This window comes from Erpetoichthys calabaricus, chromosome 3, assembly GCF_900747795.2.
Source record: "Erpetoichthys calabaricus chromosome 3, fErpCal1.3, whole genome shotgun sequence".
In the NCBI taxonomy this organism is placed as follows: Eukaryota; Metazoa; Chordata; class Cladistia; order Polypteriformes; family Polypteridae; genus Erpetoichthys; species Erpetoichthys calabaricus.
Window position 1 is genome coordinate 309,384,727 of NC_041396.2, and position 20,072 is coordinate 309,404,798.

The following is a 20,072-nucleotide window of genomic DNA, read 5'->3' on the forward strand; positions in this document are numbered from 1 at the left end:
CTGGCAGTGTCTTAAATTGGTTTGAATCCTACCTGGCAGGGAGAAAATTCTTTGTTAGTTGTGGTAATTATAACTCAAAGACACATGATATTCTATATGGTGTTCCACAAGGCTCTATCCTGGGTCCGCTGCTCTTCTCAATCTACATGCTTCCATTAGGTCAGATTATCTCGGGACATAACGTGAGCTACCACAGCTATGCTGATGACACACAGCTGTATTTATCAATAGCACCTGATGACCCCAAATCTCTTGATTCGCTAACACAATGTCTAACCTGTATCTCAGAATGGATGAATAGTAACTTTCTCAAATTAAATAAAGAAAAAACCGAAATCTTAGTGATTGGCAATAATGGATACAATGAGGCTATTAGAAATAAACTGGATGCATTAGGATTAAAAGTCAAATCGGAGGTAAAAAGCTTAGGGGTAACCGTTGATTGTAATCTGAATTTTAAATCGCATATTAATAAGATCACTAGGACAGCATTTTTTCACCTAAGAAACATAGCAAAAGTTATAGACCTCTTATATCGTCGAAAGATGCAGAGAAATTAGTTCATGCGTTTGTTTTTAGTTGGCTAGATTACTGTAACGCACTCCTCTCAGGACTACCCAAAAAAGACATCAATCGTTTGCAATTAGTGCAGAATGCAGCTGCTAGAATCCTTACCAGGAAAAGAAAATCCGAACACATTTCTCCAGTTTTGATGTCACTACACTGGTTACCTGTGTCATTCAGAATTGACTTTAAAATTCTGCTTATGGTTTATAAAGCTTTAAATAATCTTGCCCCGTCTTATATATCGGAATGTCTGACACCTTATATTCCAAATCGCAACCTCAGGTCCTCAACTGAGTGTCTCCTTAGGATTCCAAGAGCAAAACTTAAAAGAAGTGGTGAGGCGGCCTTCTGCTGTTATACACCTAAAATCTGGAATAGCCTGCCAGTAGGAATTCGCCAGGCTAATACAGTGGAGCACTTTAAAAAACTACTGAAAACACATTATTTTAACATGGCCTTCTCATAACTTCACTGTAATTTAATCTTGACACTCTGTATATCTAATTCATTATAATAACTATTCATTCAAAATCTGTACTAACCCCTACTCTCTCTTCTGTTTCCTTTTCCGGTGTCCTATTGGTGGTGGCTTGTGCCACCACCACCTACCCAAAGCACCATGATGTTCCAACAATGATGGATGGATTAAAAGCCAGAAGTCTGTATGACCATCAGCATCAAGTGACTCCGTGAAAACCCGAACAACAAAGAGGACTATTTCATTTATGTTAGGTAGAATGCCCAAAGGGGACTGGGCGGTCTCGTGGCCTGGAACCCCTACAGATTTTATTTTTTTCTCCAGCCTTCTGGTGTTTTTTTGTTTTTTCTGTCCACCCTGGCCATCGGACCTTACTCCTTTTTATGTTAACTAAGGTTGTCTTATTTTAATTTCTTATTTGTCTTTTATTCTTCTTTTCTTCATTATGTAAAGCACTTTGAGCTACTTTTTGTATGAAAATGTGCTATATATATAAATGTTGTTGTTGTTGTTGTTGTTGTATTTATCTTGGCCTGCCAGACCTGCTGGGTTTAACAGCAACTGTGCCTGTGGCCTTCCATTTCCTGATTCCATTCCTTACAGTTACAGAAACTGACAGTTTAAACCTCTGAGATGGCTTTTTGTAGCCTTCACCTAAACCAGGAGACTCAACAATCTTTGTTTTCAGATCTTTGGAGAGTTGCTTTGAGGATCCCATGCTGTCACTCTTCAGAGGAGAGTCAAAGGGAAGGAAGCCCAACTTGTAATTGACCACCTTAAATCCCTTTATATCTCATGATGGGACACACCTGTCTATGAAGTTCAAGGCTTAACGAGCTCATCACACCAAGTAATCAGCATTGAGCAGTGACAGGCATTCAAATCAGCACAATGATAAGGGGACCCACATTTGTGCACAGCTAGTTTTTCACATTTGATTTAATTTCATACAACTAAATACTGCATCACTAAAAATCTTTGTTCAGACAACACCGCAGTACTCAGATGTTCCTAGGAAATGAAAAGCATACCACTGTTATCTTTCTTGTTGAAAGGAGAGTCAATTATTATGCAGGCTTAGAGGGGTTCCCAAACTTTTTCATATGACTGTATATTGTCACCCATGCAGGTCTAGGCAGTGAGGTGTAGCGGTTAAAGCTTTGGACTTCAAAACCTGAGGTTGTGGGTGCAAATCCTGCCACTGACACTATGTGGAAAAAGCAAAGTAACCAGCTTTATCTTAAATGTTGCAAATCAGTTTGGATAAAGGTGTCGGCCAAATAAATAAATCTTACCAAAGACCATTTTCTGGGCTAATCAAAAGTAAGCTATACCCCACCAGGCCAAGAGGTGGCACTCTCACTAATGGTGTCGTCACTTTTTCCCTCCTCAGCACCGAGAAGATGTCCAAAGAGATCAGTTGACTGTGCTCCTTTCTGTCAGATGACCACAAAAGCAGCCAGATGGTCCCACAAGTTGTCATCTCATTTGGACCCAGGTTAGGAAAAAGTAAACAGTGCCAGTGCACAGACCCTTTAATATTATAGCTGAGGACACTATTACTTTTGTTTTTGTTAGGAAATTGTGCCACCATGAAATTGTTTTATTTACGTACATGTCAGAAATAAAAAGAGCGACCCAGTTGGCACCTCAAGGTTTCTAAGACTTTGTTGTCTATCTTTCACTTGGCTACTGTCCACTATAATATTTATTTATATAGTTATAAAATCGGATGGGATTTTGAAAAATCCCCCTCTAGGTGGCGCACTGTTGGAGCAGTAATAGTCACAGCCTCATTCCTCCACATTGTGCTAAGAAGCGCCTCTGGGGGTCTATTCTGGCTGCTGCCATCAAGCAATTCAATGCCGTGGGTGGGGTCCAGTGTCTGTGGGGCATCTGTTGGTGAAGAAAGATTCACAGATCTTGACTTTGATGATGATGCTGTGATCTCTGTGGCATCAATGGAGGCTCTGATCGGGGCTCTTGAGAGACTGAGTGAGTAGTCTGAGTGTCTTGGCTTGTGAGTGTCCTGGATAAAAACGAGAGATAGGCCTTTAATGACCTCTTGGGCACAGCCATCAGCAGGGTGTCTGTCTGCGGAGAGAGTGTCGACCTTGTTGAGAGGTTTATTTACCTTGGCATGACATTCATGTCTCTGGTGACTCTTCCTATGAAGTCAGTAGACGGATTGGGAGAGCATGGAGAGTCATGAGGTCGCTGGAAAGAGGTGTGTGATGCTCCCGATATCTATGCAAAAGGACGAAGGTTCAAGTGCTTCCTGTCTTGCTATATGGTTGTGAGACATGGACGATATCCAGTGACCTGAGACAAAGACTGGACTCCTTTGGTACTGCACTTCTTTGGAGAATCCTTGGGGACCACTGGTTTGACTTTGTGTTGAACAAGAGGTTGCTCACGTAGTCCCGAGTGAGGCACATTACCTGGATTTTGAGGGAGCGTCACTTACAGCACTATGGTCATGTGGCACGATTCCCCGATGGTGATCCGGCTTGCAGTATTTTCATTGTTTAGGACTGGAATGGCTGGATCAGACCAATGGGACGCCCACGTAATACTTGGCTTGCTAGATGGTCATTTTCAGAGGTTTGGGACTGGACTGTGTGTCTATCGGGGGTTGCCAACCAGGATCCCGAGCTGTTTTGTCAAATGGTGGGTGCAGCAACATGCTGTACCATTGCATGCTCCCCAACCTGACCTATCCTGACTTCATTCGTTAGCTGCATTATCTGTCCTATCAGTTTGTATCTTTGTTTTTTTCTGATTCTGCTACTGTATACATTTAATCTCCCCGTGGGAATAGTAAAGTTTATCTAATCTAAACTAAACTAACCTAATCTGAAATTTTTGTGATTCATATATTTGTTTTTAAGATTAAGTTTGAAATATATTTAAATATCCGTTTCCATTAATATAGGGAAACAAACATATCTGTAAATACATTGTGTTCGGTTTTGTGTTTCTCATACATCATGTGTGGCTTTTATCACCTCAGCGGCACTGACACGGCTCAGACAGAGTTGTATGAGACACTCAGTCGCCACAAGAGACAACATGGATGCAGCCCTCATCATGGCTGTCACTTCAACTAGGCAAGTCTCAGAAGGGTAATGGTGAACTTTAACAGCACATTGCTTGTACTAAGAGAGGAGACACTGCTATGTGTCACATAAATTTGGCTGTAAAGACTGGACACTTCCTCCATTGGGCAAATCTGACCACACCACTCTGTAAAACAGGAATCTTCAGTCATACATGACAGATGAATCAAAGGCTTTTCCACAGAAAGCGATGAGTGATACTGAATGTGACATGCTCAGGTGCAGCTCTGATGGTGACATCAATATGTTTACAGAATCAGTGACAGGCTTCATTAGAAAACTCAAGGACAATATTGTTCACAAAGTCATCATCACGACTTCACAAGATCAGAAACCATGGGTGGATAACACCACTACTGATGCACTAAACACAAATACCACTGCTGCCAACTCAGGGTTTGTATCTGGGAGTATGGATGATTGCAAAACCACCTCGTACAATCTATGGAGAGCTGTGAAATATTCTAAGCAGCGAGATGGAGGAAAAGTGAAAGGATAATTTGAGCAGTCTGATCTTAGACACATGTGGCGAGAATTACAGATACAGAAAAAGCAGACTATGAAGTAACTGCTCCCACCCTGGTCAGGGCTAACATCTCTCTGGCCGACTAGCTTAATAGTTAGAAAGAATCTAATTTGTCCCCAGGGGGGCATTTGGCTTTTTATAGAAGCTCTTTAAATAAATAAATACATAAATAGGTAGATAAGTAAGTAAATAAATAAAAATACACACACCGTTTGGTCTGAAAATACACTGGAGTTACTATAAAGCAGGGGTGGTGAAGTGCATGGCGGAGGGTGTGGTGCATTTGGGAGTAGGCGGGCTGGCTGGAAGAATGAGGGTTAGGGTTGGGGTAAGAAGTCCATCAGGAGGTCATGATGCCCAGCAGAGTAAGCAAAAGCTGATGTTGGCAGTAGGGCAAGAGGGTCTATGCTGGGAAAGCGCTAGTGGGTGAGGAGGAGTCTGATGACAGAGAGTCCAATAGGCCGGGAGGCTTAGGGCATCAAGTAGTTTGCCAGCCACACTGGCCAGAGACTCCCTCCTCCATCGGAGGCAGAGAGTCATGAAGTCCGGGTGGGCAGAGGGTCATGTTTCCATACAAACAACTGTAAACCTACTTTTACCCATATTGGGAAGCCTGTGTTTAATTGACAAAAGCCACACATGATGTATCAGAAACACAAAACCGAACACAATGTATTTACAGATATATTTGTTTATTAAACACAGGCTTCCCAATAAATCAAATATATTGGTGCCAGCAAGTGTGGGATGTGATTCTATGCATTGTCTAACTTTCTGTATTTTGTGTTGCCCATGTATGTTGCGTGTTTTATCGTGGAAATGTTTTTTAGGGTTATCCTTTCCAGCAACATGAGATATATTTATTTCCATGTCCAGATTCTTTGTTACACAGACCCTCACACATTGTCTCCCACCTCTGCTCTGGTTGTCTTCTTCATGAGCTCAAATTACTTGCAAAGAGACACTTGACCGGGGACTACAGATTCCAACTTCACCCAGGACTGACTGCTACTGTGCTACAGTTCATCTATTAGAAGACATCTCCTCTGTTCAGGCAATAAACTTTTGCTCAGACATTAAATGTTTTTAATGTGAAAATAAATAAAAGGGCTATTGGGTGTGTAAATCAAAGACCCAACATGGCTGTTTGAGGAGATGTCACAGATGATGCATGCTGACTTACTTGAATATATATAATGTTTGTTATTTAATAACATTCATTTGTTTGGCTGACATCTTTATCCAAAGTGGCTTGCAACATTTGAGATAAAACTGGTTACATTGCTTTCAGTCTCTTAATGGTTGTGTTTGTTCTGCTTCTCTTCCTTCCTGGTTCTTTACACTGATGACTTTATAAAGCTTGTGTGGTGGACCGCTGGGGCCGTTACCTGTCAGGGACACCTTGATCATGGAAGTACCGGGCAAGAGAACTTTTTCTGGACAGTTTCTCCCCTGGAATGCTAGAGGGCAGTCATATTTAGCAGCACTTCCACCACACCCGGAAGAGCTTGTTGGACACCTGGAGTTCTTCTGGGTGTCCTATAAAAGGAGCCAGCCACCTCTACTCAGGGAGACAGAGTCGGGAGGAGGTGGACAAAGCTTTCAAGGAGAATAGTGGAGGTGGAGAAAGATCAGAGAAAAGAGAGAAGCAAAGGACTGGGCTTTGGTGCTGTTCATTTCTGTTGTGCTGCTGTGGGGAGCAAACAAAGCACTTTTCACCTGAATCAATGTGTGTTGCGTAGCAAACTTGTGTCTCTGCCTGTCTGTGTCAGGGTTGGGGCAGCTGGAGCACCCCAGGGCTTCACACTTGTCAGGGCCAAAGTGATCACCCCTAGTCCAATCTGTCTAATGTTATTTGGTCAGACCATATCAGTACATGTCCATGAGGTGAGCATGCACTAAGATAACCGATGATTCAAGAATGTCACTTTTACACATGTGGAAAATTCAGAAAATGACAACTCACAGTTGACCTTTATTAAAAATAGAATTGTGCTGTTTCAAATTTTGACCTTCCAAGTCCTACTTTTGTGCAAATGGTGTCTGTCCGCTCTGCTGACTGCAGAAAAAAAATATATAATCCCTCTGTCTGGAGCAGCACATCCTCTTTGGTTGTGTAGAGGAGCTGCACCATGCAAAGTGTGCTTCCAGTTAAAGTAGCAATAATAATGTAAAAAATAAAATTGTCTCTAATCCATTGAACAAGTTAAAGAGCATGATAAAAAATAATAAAAATCACTTTACACTCTGTCATATTGGACGTTTTTATATTTTATGCTGTCCTTGTATGTTGCATCAGTTCTACAAAGACAAATTCCTAGTCCGCATTAATGTACCCGGCCAATAAAGAGAATTCTGAGAAGGGAGACACTTCAACAACTTCATCAGTGCAACGGATTGTGTAACCTGCAGCTCGTCAGGTTGTGGTTAGAGGAAAGGAAGAGACGCCAAGGGAACAAATTAAATAACGCTCAGTGTGAACTGGAGAAACCTGAGATGAGAACTGACACCAGAGAGCAAAGTCAAGGAATTTAACCGCAAAATGACTTCAGCTGTGTGTATTTATATAATGGCATTTCACCTGAACAGACATCACAATCAGGAAATACGATGAGCTGAATCAAATTTAGGATCTGAGTGGACAGTCACAACATTGTTTGGGATTTGTGACACGACTTGACATAAAGAACTTTCACGTGTTTGAAATCAACATACTGAGGTTTATCTAAACGCACAGATATAAACCATCAGGACTTTGTTAATAATCACTTAAAAAGACACTTGTGTTCAAATCCTCACTAAATCATTCATTACAAAGAAATCAAATATGAAAACACATTAATGAGCTCACACCTCTGTATTGTGTTGTTATGTTTTTAAATGTCTTACCAAGATAACTGAACACTTTCTGTTTGTGAAGCAGCAGGAGCCATTGTGCTCTACAACAACCTGCAGCCATTTGAAAAATGAAAGCGAGAGAAAGCCTGAGCAATTTGTCATGTGCCTCTCAGAAGGAATAAATGTGTACGTATCTGAGCATAAATAATTAGAATTAAAGGCTGAGAGAGACAGCAGGGCTGAAAAGTGAAGAACGTAAGTGCAACCTGATAAGAGAAAAAAAGGAAAGAAATCAGTCACTTTAACCTCAAAATGACTTCAGCATCATACAAACAATAATGATAGTAGCATTTAAATAAAAAAATCATGAAATAAAGTATAAAAATATGAAATAAAGTACCAAGTATGATATTAGCGTTTTATATATATACATATATCCATCCATCCATCCATTATCCAACCCACTATATCCTAACTACAGGGTCACGGGGGTCTGCTGGAGCCAATTCCAGGGCGCAAGGCAGGAAACAAACACCGGGTAGGGCGCCAGCCCACCGCAGGGCACACACACTCCCACACACCAAGGACAATTTAGAATCGCCAATGCACCTGACCTGCATGTCTTTGGACTGTGGGAGGAAACCAATGTAGACACGGGGAGAACATGCAAACTCCACGCAGGGAGGACCCGGGAAGTGAACCCAGGTCTCCTAACTGCGAGGCAGCAGCGCTACCCACTGCGCCACCGTGCCGCCCTATATACATATATATTATATATTAATCTCAACATTCATAATAGTCCTGAAATAAGAGTTAGGTTAAGTCCAAAGTTAGAATATCCAATTGATAGCCAAAGCATTGCTTTAGATTAATAAAATACAATGAAGATTCAAGACCCTAACTTAAAAACAGCATTGTGATGATAAATTCTAATATTGACTCTTCCTAGTCAGTAGTTTTAGATAATCAGAAGCTTCATCGTTTCATCGATTTCCTTTTTGTGTTTTTCTTCCCTCCATTTTCTAACCCCGTTGTTTCAAATACACGGTCGTGTTGAGTCCAACTCTGTCCTGGCAGCAGTGAGCAGTAACCCACCATGAGCAGCGGGATTTCAACATCATTTATAACGAATCAACTCACCAACATGTCGAACATTTTACAGGCATAATCTGACAAAGCAGAGCAAAAGTCACAGCAATGCTTAGCACTCTTTTGTGTTTATTATGGGACTGATATCAGACATTTTAATAATTAAACTCAATTCATATAAAGTATATTAATGTGGAGTAAGAAACAGAAGCAGAATACACCAATAACAATATGAGAACCAACACAAGAAACTTGTATAATTTGAAGAAGCTGCTCAGTACTGATTATAATTACATAACAGGCGTAATATACAACACAAATAAATCTGAATTGTCAGCACTGAATATTACTGTATGCTACCATTATTTTTTAAAACTTACATTAAATGAATCACTGAAGAAGCAGGCCAAAAAATTTTAAAACTCAATATTATTTTAAGTGCTTTTCTAAACCAGGGATAAAAAAAGCATCAATAATTAGATTAACTCAAAAGCTCACCTCACTGACCAATGCTAAGAAGTTCCTTATTTCATGTAAGATCTATGAAGTAACATCAACACAAAAATCAAACAAAGTGGGAGGAAACCAGCAGATCATATAGACGCCCACCACCAGTCCGAGGGTCTTTGCTGCTTTTGTTTCAGAGTCTTTTCAATCAAACATTTAATGGCTTTAGAATATCTTTTGGCAACTATAAATATTCTTGTATTCAAACATATTATTATTGAATATGGCATAATAAAAATAAATATTAAAACAACAATAGTTGAATACACATATCCATATAGTATACAGCTTTGCTCACAAAGCCCTGTTTCAAAAACACCAAAATATAATAATGTCAATGTAAATATAAATGAATATAACCATATTGCTGCAATGCCGATCTTTATGATATTAGTTATTACTGAGCTGTAAAAGAATGGATTGCAAACAGCAACGTAAAGATCAATTGATATTAACATCAAATGAGTAACAATGGCCACCTCAAATAAATTATTCTCTGCAACAGAGGATTGGAATAGTGGAGGCGTATGTGTCTACTGGTTCTTTTAAGGAAACTCGGGACATTTTTGCACAGAAGTTTCCTGGTGTAAACCTACCAGCAAAGAGCAGTATTCACGAGTTGGAGAAGTGGCGTAAGACTGGGTGTGACACCTCGTGTAGTGAGAATTAGGATCACCAGCCTACACTCTAGGTGTCTAGTATGTGAGACCGAGCGTGACCAGGATGATGGTGTAAGACAGGGAGACACGGACACAAAAAGGGTTGGGTTTTTTTTGAAAAATAAAGTGAGGTTTTATTTACAGGTGCACTTAAAGAAAACAAAAAATAATGTTCTGAGGAATTTATATATTAATACACAGTCCAATACTGCAAAGGACACACAAAAACAGTAATTAAATGGAGCCCAAAAATAGTGACTATATACAGTATTTATAGTGTTGACTGAAAGTCCCAAATGAAAAAGAATACTGCATACAAACTAGTGAAAACCATATATACACGAACCAAAATGAAGCTATCTTCCTCCACAGTGCTTCAAGTTAGGAAGCTGCTCCTTCAAACAGTGTATAGAGGATTCACCAAAACAAAAATATTCAAAATACAGAAAAAGCGTATATACAAAAATAAACAGTGCACCAATAACCACAACCCAATAAATACCTCCACCAAAGTTAATCCAGAGAAATTTATATATACAAGAAAAAAATATTTACAATAAGCAAGGCGCAAGCCGTAATGCTTGGTAAATTCAAAACGCTGTTCTACCAGGTACCTTTCTCTAAGAAGATCTAGTCAGAAAGAACCCCCTCTAGAGGCCATGATTCCCTTTTGTATTCGGCACCCTCGCGCTGACCAATTAAACTGTCCTATGTCATCCCTCTACAAGCACGCAATGACGAGAATGCGTCTGCAAGAACTGGTGTCTCCTGCTCTGCAAAAATACTATAAGAGTTCAAGCAGCCGGCACATGCGTGCAAAAGCAGTGCAGGCTTTTGAGACGCAAACTGCGCTTTCTGGAAAAGTCTATTCGGGGGTCCTGGAGAGGAGGGTCCATCAGATAGTCGAGCCTCGGATTCAGGAGGAACAGTGTGGTTTTCGTCCTGGTCGCGGAACAGTGGACCAGCTCTATACCCTTAGCAGGGTCCTGGAGGGTGCATGGGAGTTTGCCCCACCAGTTTACATGTGTTTTGTGAACTTGGAAAAGGCATTCGACCATGTCCCTCGGGGAATCCTGTGGGGGGTACTCCGAGAGTATAGGATACCGGACCCCCTGATAAGAGCTGTTCGGTCCCTGTACGATCGGTGTCAGAGCTTGGTCCACATTGCCGGCAGTAAGTCGAACCCATTTCCAGTGAGAGTTGGACTCCGCCAGGGCTGCCCTTTGTCACCGATTCTGTTCATAACTTTTATGGACAGAATTTCTAGGCGCAGCCAGGGTGTTGAGGGGGTCCGGTTTGGTGGACTCAGGATTGGGTCACTGCTTTTTGCAGATGTTGTTGTCCTGTTTGCTTCATCAGGCCGTGATCTTCAGCTCTCTCTGGATCGGTTCACAGCTGAGTGTGAAGCGGCTGGGATGAGAATCAGCACCTCCAAATCTGAGACCATGGTCCTCAGCCGGAAAAGGGTGGAGTGCCCTCTCAGGGTTGGTAGCGAGATCCTGCCCCAAGTGGAGGAGTTCAAGTATCTCGGGGTCTTGTTCACGAGTGAGCGAAGAATGGAGCGTGAGATCAACAGGCGGATCGGTGCGGTGTCCGCAGTACTGCGGGCTCTGCATCGGTCTGTCGTGGTGAAAAAGGAGCTGAGCCGTAATGCAAAGCTCTCAATTTACCAGTCGATCTACGCTCCTACCCTCACCTCTGGTCATGAGCTATGGGTAGTGACCGAAAGAACGAGATCGCGAATACAAGCGGCTGAAATGAGTTTCCTCCGCAGGATGTCTGGGCTCTCCCTTAAAGATACAGTGAGAAACTCAGTCATCCGGGAGGGTCTCAGAGTAGAGCCACTGCTCCTCCGCATCGAGAGGAGTCAGATGAGGTGGCTCGGGCATCTGATCAGGATGCCTTCTGGACGCCTCCCTGATGAGGTGTTCCGGGTACATCTAACTGGGAGGAGGCCCCAAGGAAGACCCAGGACATGCTGGAGGAACTATGTCTCTTGGCTGGCCTGGGAACGCCTTGGGATTCTCCCGGAAGAGCTAGAAGAAGTGGCCAGGGAGAGGGAAGTCTGGGCATCTCTGCTCAAGCTGCTGCCCCCGCGACACGACCTCGGATAAGTGGAAAAGGATTGATGGATGGATGGACTGCGCTTCTGCCTTCAATGAAAGTAAGCACTTTCCATTTTTACGTCCTTCCCCTGAGCTACTGCCCAGACAACTACAAACATGGGATCCCTTTTCTAAACCGTGGTAAACTAATATTAAAGCGCTTCACACTTTCTTTTACTCCACACGCAGGAGTGGAGGACCGACAATACCATCCTGGCCGGTTAATGGCAGGGCCGTCTCTCCAGTCTACACGAGACCCGCTGCGACACTCCCCAAAAGGCGCTAATATGGCCAGTGAAGACGTCTCTCTACACTAAAGAAAAAAGGCAAGTTTCCTTTCTTTATACCTTTTTATCCTTTTTATCCCAAACAAATGCCTCTCTCTTAATTACAATTCAGAGGACACATAACTAATTTTATTTAATTACAGGTAATGCCAGTAAGGCACATTACCACACTGGGTCAGTTGCAAACTGCAAAAAGAATCAGGCCCCGTCCGTTCATACACCTGTGGTCGCAGCAGATATTCAGGAACGGATGGCCAGAAGCCCTAGGAAATCAACACGTAAATTGGCACAACAAGCGAATGTTTTGCGCAGGTCTTGTCAACGAGTGTTGCACTCACTACAAATGAAGCCGTACAGAATGACTTGTGTCCAAGAACTGAAGGACGACTACAAGGAAAAACGTGTATTTTATTGTACGTGGCTCCTTCAAACAATTGCAATTGGATTTTTGTATTGCATATCTTTCACTTCTTGTATTGGCTAAGAAAGGTACATTGATGTTGGAGTCGGAGATGGTTCGGTTTTTCGTGCGTCACCCAATATTTAACCTTGGATTCCACCATGTTGTGCACTTTTGTTGTTACAGTTGCTGTGCTGCTGCTGCTGCTGCTGCTACGGATGACATCCGGGGGTCATGCTACACATGTCATTAGGGGTCAAGGGTTTAAAGGTCACCTCCATACACTTTCTGTTATCCAAGGCTAGATGAAAAGTGTTTGATTCTTCAATTAAATCTTTTTGCAGTAAATTAATTTTATTTTGGTATTTCAGTCATTGAGTTTTAATCAGTGTTTTAGCTCTTGATGACAGATCTGTCAGACTTTCATTTGAGACATTGGTTTGATTTTGAATGAACTGTGTTTCATTTTCTGATCCTTTTTAATAAAAATTCTTGCCAGATTCATTCCGAATCAGTACACTATCATACTACATAAAAAGTTACACTGAAATGTTTTACGTTTTTCTAAGAGTTTAACATTTCAAGACAGTGGCCTTCTGAACATGGCACTTGTGAGCGTTTGGCCAACCAACACACCACATTCTGCCATATTGCAAGAGACTTTCCTTTTGTACAGGGTTTTACAGTACTGACATTGGGTTATGAACGCACACGTGTTACACTGCATATACACTGAATTACAGAACATTTTAGTCTGGGAGATTTTTACTTGTGGCCCTCTGAATATGGCACTTGTGCAATTATGCACTTTTGTTCTACTATCTATATGATGAAGAAGTTTGCTGAATGTACAGCAAACACACAAAAATCTGCTGGAGCAGACAATATACCTGGCTGAGTGCTCATGGAATGTGCAAAGCAGCAGATGGACATCTTTGCAGACATCTTTAATGTTTCCCTGAGGCATGCAGTCATCCCCAAGTATCTCAAAACCACCACTTTGAGTACTGAGAAAAGCGCTATATAAATGTAATGAATTATTATTATTATTGTCAAACCCGTGCCAAAAAAGTCCTCTGTCTCTTGACTCAATGACTATCACCCTATAGCACTCACACGTATCATCATGAAGTGCCTCGAGACACTAGACTTGAGCCACTTCTACAGTTTGCCTGTCATCCAAACCGTTCCATACTGAAGAAGTCATATCAGCTACTCTTCATCTGGCCTTGTCCCTCCTGGACAAAAGAGAAACTTGTGCTAGAATGCTGTTCATAGACTTCAGTTCAGCTTTCAACACCATCATCCCTCAGAAGCTGATGGGGAAGCTGAGACTGCCAGGCTACAACTCTACCCTATGCAATTTAGTCCTGGACTTCCTGACAGAGAGACCCCAGACAGTCTGCATCAGAAACACCATCTCGCCCCTAGCGCTGTTTACTCAGCCCACCTATCTGCTGACTCATGATTGTACGGCCGCTTACACCTCTAACATCATCATTAAGTTTGCGGAAGACACAGCGGTGGTAGGTTTCATCAGCGATGGGAATGACTCAGCTTACAGAATGGAGATATGACAATTGGCAGACTGGTGCAAAAGCAACCATTAGTCTCTTATTGTGGACAAGATGAAAGAGATGATTGTAGAAGTCAAGAAGTCCCATGCTGCCCAAAGCCTGCACATCGAGGGCTCTGCGGTGGAACTAATCTAGGGCACCAAATACCTTAGCATACACCCGGCAGCTAACCTTACTTTGTCAGGAAACACCACAACCACAGCCAAGAAGGTGCAGCAGCATCTCCACTTCCGGAGGCTGAAGAAGGCAAGTCTACCGGTCCCCATTCTCACCACATTCTACACCAAGGGCATTCTAACCAGCTGCACCACCATCTTATTTAGGAACTGCAGTGTCTCCGACTATAAGGTCCTACAACGGATAGTGCACACTGCAGGAAAGGAATTATTGGGACTTCTCTGCCCTCCATTAAAGACATCTTTATAAAGCATGGCATCTGCAAAGCCTACAGCATTGTTAAGGACCGCTCTAGCATTCAAACGAGTTCTTCCATTTTCTGTAACAGTTTGGCTGTCTGGACTCTGAACTCTGTGCTGCCTTCTTACAAATAGTAGCTTATTTATAAACAGTACATTTGTTACACTTGTTACTACTAGTTTTTGATTATCTATTTATTACTGTTTCTAATTTTCAGTATCTATACACTTACCTATTATTTATTTACTTGTCTATTTCTAGTATAGTATAGTTCTTTGTGCTTATCTATCTGCTGCAATGTGGTCCTACTGAATGTTATTCCATACCACTGTCTGCTGCAATGCGCTGTACAGATGGTATGACAACAAAGCCACTTGACCTGACTTGAAACACAACAAGTCTCGAGTTTTTTATCTGTCATGTTGGTTGGTACATGTGAGCATTGAGCCAAAAGACACACCACATTCTGCCATATTTCAAGGAACATCTCATTTCTTTTGTACACTGTCTCACAAACATGACACAGGAATATAAACATACATCGCTGCAGGTCTTGTTCTTGTTCTTCTCTTTCATTTCTTTTTTGTTCCTCAGTTACTCCTCTCGGCCATGTTAATCATTTCCACCTCACTCCCACTCCCTGAGCGAGATGTGGAGGACCCTTTTATGCCAGAAAACCTGGAGTTCTTCTGGTGCTAGGACACTGTCTGAAGGAAGCACTTCTGAGTCAGGCTGGAGACTCCCAACGCATGGACAGTCCCTCCCTGCAGCTCTCCCTGGTGCCACCCATGGAACCCAGTAGGGTTGCCTAATGGGGCTACAGTTTCCAGTGTGTGCTGCCACTTAGTGTATTAAGGGAACATGCAGGCTTGAGAGGCTTGGCCTATGTGGAAGAAAATTATTAATACAGACACCCCCCCAACACTGGAATGCCCCAATTTAAGCAATAAAACACAGGCAGGAGAAATCATCAATCGTTATTCTTTATCTAAATCTCAGAAGAGACAAAAAGCATCATATCAGTGTTTTTGCAAATTAGAAAGTGTCGTCTGTGCTCTACTTATACAATCCATTGATTAGGTCACGATTCTTTAAAAGGAATTCATTACAAATTCAGAAAACTTTTAACATGATTGGTTACACCCTGTTGCTAACAAGACATGGCAGATGTTGATACCTTAGATGACCACAATTTGATTGATGGTCCTGTTTGTTTAGGATGTACTTGACTTTCTGAATGTATATTTTTCATTTTTATTTTAGGAAATGTGTGAATTTCACAAAGAAGAGAAAAGGACAATGATCTATATATACAGGTGCTGGTCATAACAAATTTGATTTATTTCAGTAATTCCATTCAAAAAGTGAAACTTGTATATTAGATCCATTCATTCCACACAGACTGATGTATTTCAAATGTTTATTTCTTTTAATGTTGATGATTATAACTGACAACTAATGAAAGTCCCAAATTCAGTATCTCAGAAAATTAGAATATTGTGAAAAGGTTCAACATTGAAGACATCTGGTGCCACACTCTAATCAGCTAATTAACTCAAAAGCCTTTAAATGGTCTCTCAGTCGAGTTCTGTAGGCTACACAATCATGGGGAAGACTGCTGACTTTACAGTTGTCCAAAAGACGACCATTGACACCTTGCACAAGGAGGGCAAGACACAAAAGGTCATTGCTAAAGAGGCTGGCTGTTCACAGAGCTCTGTGTCCAAGCACATTCATAGAGAGGCGAAGGGAAGGACAAGATGTTGTAGAAAAAAGTGTACAAGCAATAGGGATAACCGCACCCTGGAGAGGATTGTGAAACAAAACCCATTCAAAAATGTGGGGGAGATTCACAAAGAGTGGACTGCAGCTGGAGTCAGTGCTTCAAGAACCACCAGGCACAGATGTATGCAAGACATGGGTTTCAGCTGTCGCATTCCTTGTGTCAAGCCACTCTTGAACAAGAGACAGCGTCAGAAGCGTCTCGCCTTTGGACTGCTGCTGAGTCGTCCAAAGTTATGTTCTCTGATGAAAGTAAATTTTGCATTTCCTTTGGAAATCAAGGTCCCAGAGTCTGGAGGAAGAGGAGAGGCACAGAATCCACGTTGCGTGAGGTCCAGTGTAAAGTTTCCACAGTCAGTGATGGTTTGGGGTGCCATGTCATCTGCTGGTGTTGGTCCATTGTGTTTTCTGAGGTCCAAGGTCAACGCAGCCATCTACCAGGAAGTTTTAGAGCACTTCATGCTTCCTGCTGCTGACGAATTTTATGGAGATGCAGATTTCATTTTCCAACAGGACCTGGCACCTGCACACAGTGCCAAAGCTACCAGTACCTGGTTTAAGGACCATGGTATCCCTGTTCTTGATTGGCCAGCAAACTCGCCTGACCTTAACCCCATAGAAAATCTATGGGGTATTGTGAAGACGAAGATGCAATACGCCAGACCCAACAATTCAGAAGAGCTGAAGGCCACTATCAGAGCAACATGGGCTCTCATAACACCTGAGCAGTGCCACAGACTGATCGACTCCATGCCACGCCACATTGCTGCAGTAATCCAGGCCAAAGGAGCCCCAACTAAATATTGAGTGCTGTACATGCTCATACTTTTCATGTTCATACCTTTCAGTTGGCCAACATTTCTAAAAATCCTTTTTTTGCATTGGTCTTAATTGATATTCTAATTTTCCGAGATAGTGAATTTGGGACTTTCATTAGTTGTCAGTTATAATCATCAACATTAAAAGAAATAAACATTTGAAATACATCAGTCTGTGTGTAATGAATGAATCTAATATACAAGTTGCACTTTTTGAATGGAATTACTGAAATAAATCAACTTTGTCATGATATTCGAATTTTATGACCAGCACCTGTATATAATGATCCAGCTGGGTACAAAAACAGGAAACAGTATTATAGAAGAAAGGTTATGCCAGAAATATGACGTTTTTCTCATAGGGGGTCAAATAAATTAACAAGAAATACATTTATCACAGTGAATAATAAAATAACAGCGTCAGCTTTTAAGCATAAGCTCAGAAGGATATGAGACTCAGATACATGCCAGGTGCACATTGAACCAGGGTTCAAATTCAACTCTTACACCTACAAGCCAGATTAGGGGCTTCTGTCCAACCCTGACAGGATGCCACTCCATCCATGTTGGCATGCCATGCCAGCCTCCTTTCTGAGACACCCTGGCCATTGTGTCAGACCACCACTGGGCACATCCTCAGCTCATTTGTACCAGTTGATTTAATGTTCTGCTGACTGTTATGATGAAAGAATGTCAGCGTTCATGTGGGAAAATAAAATAGAGGGACAACAAGCAAACTGCAGACAGCCAGCAGCTGGACCAGAGTTCAAATCCAAGGCTCTGGAGTGGTGAAGAGAAACCACAGCAGCCCTGAGCAGCTCCTGACAAAGAAATATAATGAAGACATCTGTGATTTGATGAACTCATTAGTGAGTAAGAACTGAAATGAACAAACAAACATCCTGAGAGAATTTGTGAAGCAAACACAGCAGAGAGACGCCTCATGTGAATTACGTCAGCAGAGAGAATATGGCAGTCGCAGGGCCTCAGTGTATAAACATCTGAGTGTGCAGGCAGGACGGCTCAGTCAGGGGACACACATGGAGTTTAAACAACTGAAAGCTGGCCGTTGCTTTCCTCACAGTAATGCATCTTGTTATAAACTGATTTATGAAACTGAAGTTTATGGACTTTATTACAGTTTTTCATGTCTTTTGCTTTTATTAACAGTCTCTGGAAATCTTCTTGTTATCATTTCTATTTCTCATTTTGTTCAGCTGCACACGCCGACTAATATTCTGATCCTTTCACTTGCAGTGGCAGATTTCTTAACAGGTTTCTTTGTGATGCCCATCACTTTGATTATCCTGATTGAACTTTGCTGGTACTTTGGAGTTATTTATTGTTATTTGTATCAGGCACTTGCAAATATTCTTAGTATAGTAGTTGTATATAATGTGGTTTTAATATCCATTGATCGCTACATTGCTGTCTGCCATCCTTTCTTTTACAGCTCAAAAATAACTTTGAGTGTTGCAAAGATCAGCATTGCTGGAGTGTGGCTGTTTGCACTTTTCATTACAGTCATAGGTTTATATTTTAGTGATATTGTAACAGAGATATGTGAAGGAGTTTGTGTAGCATTCACTTCTTATGAAATGGCCATTTTTGTTTTAGTCATAACTTTTTTTCTTCCTTATTCACTGATGATTGGTTTTTATATCAGAATATTTGTAGTTGCACAAAGCCATTCAAGAGCCATCAACTGTATGATAGAAAAGAGGCAAACTGAGGAGTTGAGTGACAGAAAAATATCAAAACCGTCTGAAAGAAAAGCAGCAAAAACATTAGGAGTAGTCGTGGGGGCTTTTATTATCTGCTGGCTGCCTATCAATATCTACAATATTTCTAATAATGTTAATAACGTAATCACACGTCTCATCAAAAATGTCTTTGTGTTGGTAAGTGAAGTGAGCTTTGGTATTAATCCAATTCTTTACGCTTTTCTTTATTCCTGGTTCAGAAAAGCACTGAAAATAATCCTGACATGTAAAATATTTAGCCCAGCTTCTTCAGTGCTGAATTTACTGTAAATGTTAAAGAAAATGAAAAATGCTAAAGTAATTTTCTGTGTTTTGATATTTTTAATTATTTGTGCATTGTGCCTTTGCTTATTTGTCATATTAGCAGTGCAATACTTAAACATATTTCTTAACAATACAATCATTTCATATTCGCTGTATTGTTTTGAAGGCTGTTTTTGTTAAAATTGTACTCTGTTTGTGTAGAGTTTACACTTTTTATGAATGTTATTTCACCCCAATTATTTTCATAAAACGTCTTATTTGAATGAGTAATAAACAGCACTGTAAATATAGGAGAATTGGGAATTCATAGAAACACTTCAGGATTTCTTGATGACTTTTTTTTTTTTTTTACGGTGTAAAATGATTACTGTTATTTCCATAATTTTTGACAGAATTATTTATTTCATCATAAATTGTTAAGTAATCAACTGAAGCTTACCTAAAATCTGGAAATATAAATATCTGTTAATATCTGGACTTACAATTTGCACAGGAATTCAGATTTCACATCTCAAAACTCCACAGCAGTCAACGGCCAAAATTCTTTTCAGCTTTGGTCAGGCAGGTGGAGATTTGCTTGAGAATCAAAATTTAAAAGATACTTGTTCCTTTATTATTTTAGATTTGTGTCATGTTAAACTTTTCTTTTTAATATTGAAGCTAATGTTTCCTATTCCTGCACTTTAATCCGCACTCCTCCTCACTAAGGCAGCAGATGACAGACGAGTGCAGACAGAGCAGTCGGCCTTCACTCCTCACACTGCTGGCTCACTAAATGACACTGAGGTGACTGTGAGGAACCGAAATGGACGACTGAGAAGGTCAAATGAGGTTTGATGTCCACAATTAAACGTAGGATTTGCTACTTTAGACCGA

At 41.2% G+C, this 20,072-nt stretch overlaps 1 protein-coding gene across 2 annotated transcripts in view; it reads left to right on the top strand.

The window, feature by feature from the left end:
* The window catches only part of LOC127527256 (trace amine-associated receptor 13c-like), a 138,437-nt gene extending 119,019 nt beyond the window's left edge, over nucleotides 1-19,418 (top strand). For both annotated transcript variants that reach the window (XM_051925366.1, XM_051925367.1), the window contains exon 2: nucleotides 18,445-19,418. In XM_051925366.1, the coding sequence (XP_051781326.1) occupies nucleotides 18,445-19,202 (758 nt within the window). In that variant the 3' untranslated portion in view covers nucleotides 19,203-19,418. The remainder of the gene's footprint in view (nucleotides 1-18,444) is intronic.
* The last annotated feature ends 654 nt before the right edge of the window (nucleotides 19,419-20,072 follow it).